At 48.2% G+C, this 7871-nt stretch overlaps 1 protein-coding gene across 1 annotated transcript; it reads right to left on the reverse strand.

The window, feature by feature from the left end:
• Position 1: 1 nt before the first annotated feature.
• METTL7B (methyltransferase like 7B) lies at positions 2-2311 on the reverse strand. The gene is made up of 2 exons (XM_021687159.1): positions 1768-2311; positions 2-645 (listed from the first exon to the last, which is right to left on the reverse strand). Exons 1-2 carry the CDS (start codon positions 2263-2265, stop codon positions 409-411), a joined length of 735 nt encoding a protein of 244 aa, XP_021542834.1. The 5' UTR covers positions 2266-2311; the 3' UTR covers positions 2-408.
• Positions 2312-7871: the final 5560 nt, after the last annotated feature.

Genomic DNA, 7871 nt, shown 5'->3' on the forward strand with positions numbered 1-7871 from the left:
CTCCAGGAGAGGACTGCTTCCTTCTGTAACCCCCACAGCTCAGGACAAAGGTGGTAGTGGGAGGGAGGGCTGGGCACATGGGTGTGGTCTCAGATGAAGAGGAGGGGGACCTTTACTAATGGGAACAAGGGAACTGCCCTGGCAGTGGGTGGGCAAAAATTGGGAGACCCAGTCTAGGGATTTGCAGTCAAGGACATGGCAGGACATCGCTTTCCTCCCTGTGGTCAGGTTCGGAATAGAGCCTTCTCACTTTGGCAGGAAGGATTGAAGTTAGACGCGGGGGCAGAGATGGGGGAGGGAGGAAAGGGGCGGTGGGGGGAATGGCTTCTCTGCCTAGATCCCCCTCAGTAGAAGACAGGTTAGGCGGTAGGCGGGATTGCTCTGGCTGGAGGCAGGACTCGGGAAGGGTTATTTCACAGCCTTTCCCATGATGTGGGGCCCGATAGGCAACCACTTGAAGGGAGGGGGATGTTGTTCCATTTGGAGTTGAGAGAACTGGGCACTCTCGAGGTCCTTCCAGGTCTCTCTGGTGAGGCAGCAGCCGTCCCCAATGTGTCTCCAGGTGGGCTCTAAAACTTGCTGCCACAGGAAGGCCCAGCTTCCACGTGGCTCAGCCACATGCTCCCAGAAAAAGAACACTCCTCCCTGGGAGAGAAGAGAGAGTTAGCGCCCCTTCTTTGCTCCGTTCTACAACATCCTCTGCCCTCACCTCCACCCCGCTGACCACGCCTGGTCAAACCTCTTGGTGAAGCGGGGGTTGCTGGTCAGCAGGTTCATGAAGCACATCATTCTGCTCCTGACTTTCTCCGTAGCCCCTGGCTCCTACCCTCCCTGTCAAAAGCGCATCTGAAGAAGTGGGGGTGACTGGTGAGCGATCTTTAAATGATGGCCAGGGGGACAGCCAGCCAAAGAATGGCCAGAGGGACAGCTTAGCCGAGGGCAGACTGTTGGGGAGCTGGAGAGACAGGAGCAGAGATCTCACCGTGTACAGAGACGCTGTCTTCTGAGACTCAGACACATACATCCAACCTTATCCTGTGGCCGACATCCCAGGGAAACCTTGCACCTGACTCGTGACTAATGCTGCCATTCCTTCAGCCCTTTTCTCCTTGCTGAACCCTCTCTAGGTGATCTCACGCACCCCTGTGCTCTGAATTTACCAGCTACAAGCTGGTGACTTCCACATCTCTATGTGCAGGCCACATCTTTCTCTGACTTCCCACAGCCTCTATGGCTTTTCTGTCTGCCTGTCTCAGTGGCACCTCAGACCCAACAAGTCCCAAATGCGTTCCTCTCATTTCAGCAACTGACACTTCCCTCTACCCTCCCTCTTCCCCTCCACCAGTCACTGATACCAGAAACTCGGAAACCATCCTAAACTCCTTTCCACACCCAGGTCAAAATCTTACAGATTCTATGTCCTCTAATATCTCTATCTAGAACCCTTTTTTATTTTCCCCACTCCTCCACATCTTTCTCGGTCCCTCAGATCTCAGTGTAAACATCACTTCCTTAGGTGTCTCTCCCCCCTCACCCCCCAACCGCTGCGTTAGGGGGCTCTCCCGTGGGCTTCCGTAGCACCCTATTCTGCCCCATCGAGGCCCCGGTCATGTTCACTGTTCACCAGCAGGTGGGGGTGGATGGGTGTCCAACGCGCTAGCACACCGAGGCCCTATCCTGGAGCAGCCAATGCTGCGTCTGCCTGCCCCACGCCCGTCCCCCCCCCCCCCCCCCCCCCCCCCCCCCCCCCCCCCCCGCGCGGCTCACCGGCCTCAGCACTCTCTGGACCTCCTGCAGGACCCTCCTCGGACTCTGCACGGAGCACAGCACCAGGGTGCTGACCACCACATCCATGCAGCCATCTGCCAGTCCTTTCATGTCCTCTCCGGAAGCCACCACAAACTGTTCATATTGGAGATGCTTGTTCTCAGCCATGCTCTTTGTCAGGAACTTCTCAAAGTGGGGGTTTGGGTCCAGGCAGGTGATCCTGCAGCCTGCTGGGTAGAACTGGAAGTTGGCACCAGTGCCGCAGCCCAGCTCCAGCAAGGCCACCTTCCCGGAGGCTCCCGTAAGCCCCTTTATCTGGCCAAAGAGCTCCTGTTTCTTACTCCCCATCTTGCGGTTGCACTTGGCAGTCAGCACAGCCATCAGGTAGGGCAAGCCGATTTGGCACAGGGGCTGCCAGCAGCCCAGCAGAGCCATCAGGTGCAGGGGCAGCGTGAGGAGCAGCACCAGCAGCTGCAGGAGGCGCACCAGGGCATCCATGACACGCTGGCTCGGAGGGGCGCTTCGTTGGGACGCTGGCCTTCTCGCTCTCTCCAGCGCCGGAGACAGGAGTCTCTCCGCCCCCTGCGATGGGACTTCGTTCCCTGTGTCCTACTTGTCCACTTTCTCTTTGCCAGGGTGTGGAGGGTACATGGAATGTTTGCAGAGGACGCGGGGACTATGGCCCCATAGTTTTATGTGGGGGGAGCCGGTGTCCTGAGTGGTGCTGGTGTCCTGGGTTCTGGGGCCTGCCAGTTGAGGGTGGGGGTGTGATCATTTCAGAGAGGAGTGGGAAGGGCAGACGGGGACAGGTCTCAGATCACAGCTTTATGGGGGCCCAATGCTGGGACAGAGCTGACTCATGGGCATGTGCTGGCCTCATTCTGTCCCCAGGATCTGTTCAGGTTGTGCAAGCTGGAAAATCTGGTTGGGTTCCCCTGGCACATCCCCAGGGCTCTGTAAACTGTAACATGCCTTTGCCCCAGATTGAAGCCCAGCACAGAGGATTCAGGGGAAGGCCGGATTGGTCAGGAGAAGGAGGAAGATTGCAGGTCAAAAGAAAGGCATTTTTTCAACTGACCGGTTCAAGACCACAGTGCCCCAGCAATAGAAAAAAAGAAGGGAGAAAAAGGCAGCGTGGAGAAGCCCAGGTCCCAGAGTTAGTTCTGCCATTGTAACTTGCTGGGTTTCTTTGGGCAAGTCTTTTTCCTTTCTGGGCTCCAGTTTCTCAACTGTAAAATGGGGAGATGAAGAGAGATTGGAGGGGCCTTCCATAGTTGCTAAGGTCTCCCCCTGCTCCTACAGTCGTGTGATCTAAGGAGAGTGGGGGAAGACAGGAAGCAGGTTACCCTAGCTGTCCTCACAGCCCAGGACCGTACTCCCGAAGCTTCGGTCCCGTGCTACCATGGAGGCAGGGCGGTCTCAGAACCCAGACTTCGGGGTGACAGGCATCTTAGCAGAAAGTCTCCAAATTATTATGCGGTGGCTTCTCTTTTGGCTGAAGCCTCCCTCAGAAGCTTGGGGGGAGCTCCCCACAGATAGTTCCACAGGCTGCCCACCAACTGCATAGTGGCCAAAGGAAATTTTGTATAGAGAAAAGAAAATCAACAGCTTGGCATTATACAAGAGGGAAATTACAATAGTCTAAAATCTCATGAGTAGCATTTCCCAGGGCCACTGATGGCCTCTGGGAGAGGACTGAGTTTAAACAAAGTCCCGGGTTGAGAGGGGTGCTCTGTCAAAGCCCACTGCCTCTGCCGTCCAGTCAAATCCACCAGTGGATCTGCTCCGGCAGGCGGGGGCCTTAAGAGAAGAGGTGTGGGGACAACTCCTGAGTCAGGCAGGGATGAGCTATTTCAGGAAAGTGTCTTTTCCCCGCACAGAGCTGCCCGAGCCAGGGGCAGCCCCCATGCTGCTGGTCAGGTGAGAGGTTCTGTGCCCCCACAGTCAGACACATTCTTCTCTGGGCTTTGCTTCTGTTGTGACTGTAAGGGAGGCAGCAATTCTCCCCACAGCAGGGGTGCGAGCTCACGGAGGAGGTGGTAATGATCCAAGCCCGATGAGAACACAGTGTGGGCGCGGAGTGGCTTTTCTGCTGTAGTGAAGAGTCAGGGGAAGCCGAGCCAACTGCGGGACAACAGAGGCTCCTCGGAGCGGGGATAGGAAAGGGAGGGTGTTCCCGGCAGAGGAAAAAGCAGGTGTATGGACAGACGCCGCCTGCCCCTTTCTGGAATGGGTGAGCAGCTCAGTTTAGTGGAGAATGGGTGAACTGCAGAAGTGGTGGGAGGTGAGGTCAGAGAGAAGTCGCTCCGTGGAGGTTTCTCTTTGCTTTTTTTTTTTTTTTAAAGATTATTTATTTATTTATTTATTTGAGAGAGAGAGAATGAGAGAGAGAGCACATGAGAGGGGGGAGGGTCTCTTTGCTTTTAAAAGAATCATTAAACTCTTTTCTGGAAGAGGTAATACATTCACATGGCACAAAATTTAAGAGGTACAAAGAGACTAGAGAGAAAATTCTCTCTTCCACTTTAGTCTGTCAATGACTCAGATCCCCTCTCCGGAGGCACCAAACATCACAATAGCAATTTCTTGGAATCTTTCTGGAGATGGAGATGATCTGCGAAGTAGCAGATGACACACCCACCCCACATTTAGGTGCATACACACACGTGTGTCTACATATTCCTCTTTCTTTACACAAATGGTAGTACATTGTACACACTCTCGAATACCTTGCTTTATTGGGTTTAGCAGATACTGCCCAAGAGTCTTCCAAAGTGGTTATTCCAATTTACACTTCCACTAGTAACATTTGGTGTTAGGCATCTTTTATCTATCTATCTATCTATCTATCTATCTATCTATCTACCTGTCATCTATCATCATCATCTAGTTATCTATCTACCTATCATCTCTACTCACTCATTCATATTATTATTGACTCACAGATTTCCTGTTTTATTCAATGGGCTGTAGCCTAATACCCTCTTTGTACAGTTTTAATGATGTATAATTATGCGTAAGAAAGCATACATAGTTGTGTATGCTTGATGGGTTTTGACATATGAATACATCTGTGAAACCATTACCACATTCAACACAGTGAACATGTGTACCAACTGTGAGAGTTTCCTCACGTCTCTTTGCAATCCATCATTCCCTCTTTCATCCCCATCCTCAGGTAACCACTGGTCTGCTCTGTCACTATAGGTTAGTTTGCATTCTCAAGAATTTTATATAAATGGAATCCTATAGTATGTACTTTTTGTCTGGCTTCTTTCTTTCTTTTTTTTTTTTTAAAGATTTTATTTATTTGAGAGAGCGAGCGAGCGAGCGAGTGAGCACACAAGCCGGGGGGCAGTAGGCAGAGGGAGAAGCAGGCTCGATCCCATTAAACAATGACTCCCCATTCTCCCCTCCCCCCAGTCCCTGGAAACCACCAATGTACTTTGTCTTTATGATTTTGACTGCTCTAAGTACCTCCTATAAACGGAATCATACAGTATTTGTCTTTTTGTGACTGACTTATTTCACTTAATCTAATGTCCTGAAGGTTATTCACGTTGTAGCATATTGAAGAATTTCTTCCCTTTTAAGGCTGAATAATATTTTGTTATATGTATATACCACATTTTGCTTATCCATTCATCTATCAATGGACACTTGGGTTGCTTTCGCGATTTAGTTACTGTGAAAACGTGGGTATACAGGAGTGCCTGGTGGCCCAGTGGTTAAGTGTTGGACTCTTCGTTTCGGCTCAGGCCCTGGTCTCAGGGTCGTGGGATCAAACCCCACCTCAGAATCTGCTTCAGATTCTCTCTGCCCCTCCTGCTCATGCTCTTGCTCATTCTCTCTAAAATAAATAAATCAATCTTAACCCCCCTCCCCTCAACGTAGGTGTACAAATATCTCTTTGAAACCCTGCTTTCAATTCTTTTGGGTAAATTCCCAGAAGTGGAAATGCTGGATTATATCGTAATTCTATGTTTGATTTTTTGAGGAACCAACATACTGTTTTCCATAGCACCCATTAGGAATGATGTGGGCTGTAAGACTGATGAATCACAGACCTGTACCCTTGAAACAAATAATACATTGTATGTTAATTAAAAAAAAAGAATGATGTGGGTTTTGGGGTTGAGACAAAAATCCCCATGTTAAATAAGTAATGTAGTTACATTTAAGATAATTTTACTTCTTCCTTTCCAATTTGGATGACTTTTATTTCTTTTTCTTGCGTTGCTTTGGCTAGAATTTCAACTGTGTTGAACAGAAGTAGTGAAAACAGGCATCCTTTTCTTATATATCTCAGAGGAAACGTTTTTAGTCTATCACCATGGAGTATGACGTTTGCTCTGGGTATTTATTTGGATTATGTGAAATATATTTTAGGGAGAACTGACATACCTTTTTGTCCAAAAGTATGTTATGTGTCCCCAATTGTTCATATCTTCTTTTGTCCCGTCAGTAGTATTTCAAAGATATCGTTATGTAGATACTGAACATTTCTTAAGCTTCTTTCTAGTTATATTACTTTTTTTTGACTAATATAAGAGGAAGTCTCTTCTTCACTTCTATCTTCTAACTGGTTTCCATTTGTATATATAGCTCATCATTTTTGTTTCTGTGTATTAGTTTTGTACCTAGTCATCTTATTAAATGTTCTTACTGTTTATAATTATTTTTTTATTTGATTCTTTATTTTTTTTTTAGGATTTATTTATTTGTTTTAGAGAGAGAGAGCGCGCGAGTGAAGGGAGGGGCAGAGGGAGAGAAGCAGACTCGCTGCTGAGCATGGAGCCCCCCACACGGAACTCAATCCCACGACCCTGAGATCTTGTTTTGAAGTAAACCCTAGACATGTCATTTCATCTGTAAGTATTTTAATATATATCTTTAAAGATACGTAACAAAAAATATAACCAGAATATTATCATACCTGAAAAAGTCTAACATAATTCCTAGGACTCATTTTTTGAGTTTCTTTTTCCCTTACTCCCATATCCAAGCTCTACTTCCTGATTTATCTTTATTTTATGCACTTCTAGCCTCTCCACTGCACAGAGCAAGGCACAACTCTCGTCTGTCTGGCCCATTATGATAGCCTCATAACTGCTCTCCCCACTGCCAGCCCCTACTTAAAATCCTTTAGTGAATTCCCATCACCATTAGCATAAAATCCAAAATCCTTATGGTGGCCCAAAGCCTTGCAGATCTAGCCTCTGCCCACGTCACCCCATTCTCCCACACTCACCAAGCTTGAGCTGTACAATCTTTCACTTCCTCACACTCTCTTCTTTTTGCTTCAGTGCCTTTGAGCTTGTCATTTCCTTTGCCTCCTATGCTCTCTTTCTCTGCAGCAGTCCCCTCCTCCCTCCTGCCTACTTAACTTTTACTTACCTTTCAGGTCTTAGGGTGCAAGCATCCCTTCCTTTCCCCCATCTAGGTCAAGAACTCTTAGCTCAGGTTGTAATTACTGTTTGTATTGTACTGCTGTTATTATCTAATTAGTTTCTGTCAATAAGTTTCATAAGAGCAAGGATTATGTCTTTTTTCCGTATCATCACATATCCAGCACCTAGTATGGTGCCTGGCAAGTAGTAGACACTGAAAATGAGACAGATATAAACTAAAGGGACCCCATGAAAAGCTGCTTTTTTGTTCCCTTTCCCGCTTCTATTCTTGTTAGGACCTACACCCCTCCCTTACACAGGCCTTATAGAACAGATAAGGTATGTTCTCCTTGTAAAGGTCAAGGAGTTAATGATGTCTTTTGACTCTTCCAGCACAATAGATAACATCTAAGAAGGGACTGGGTGAGGTTGTCAGAAACATTTTCCAAGACCACCGACTCGCCAAGATCCCGGGCTGCAGGGCGTAAGTGACTCATGGAGGACATCTATACACCTGTCTTTGTTCCTGGAGGCCTGAGAAGACACATCAGGACCACAATCCTCAACAAGAACCCAGGACCCCAAGCAAAGATGAGACTCACTCTCCTTTCCTTTCCCAGTCTCCCAGACTCTCTGGGTGTATCTACACTCTCTCTCTGTCTTCAATAAACTACTCTCACTTCCTCTCAGCTTGTATTTGATTTGCATCCTGCG

Source organism: Neomonachus schauinslandi, chromosome 5, assembly GCF_002201575.2.
Source record: "Neomonachus schauinslandi chromosome 5, ASM220157v2, whole genome shotgun sequence".
Lineage (NCBI taxonomy): Eukaryota > Metazoa > Chordata > Mammalia > Carnivora > Phocidae > Neomonachus > Neomonachus schauinslandi.

What these genes read in the sequence shown, in the direction of transcription:
- METTL7B (XM_021687159.1), bottom strand. Translation starts at nt 2,265, where the DNA reads ATGGATGCCCTGGTGCGCCTCCTGCAGCTGCTGGTGCTGCTCCTCACG. An exon ending in TCCAGAGAGTGCTGAGGCCG is followed by an intron (nt 646 to 1,767) that starts GTGAGCCGCGCG and finishes CTTCTCTCCCAG; the next exon opens with GGAGGAGTGTTCTTTTTCTG.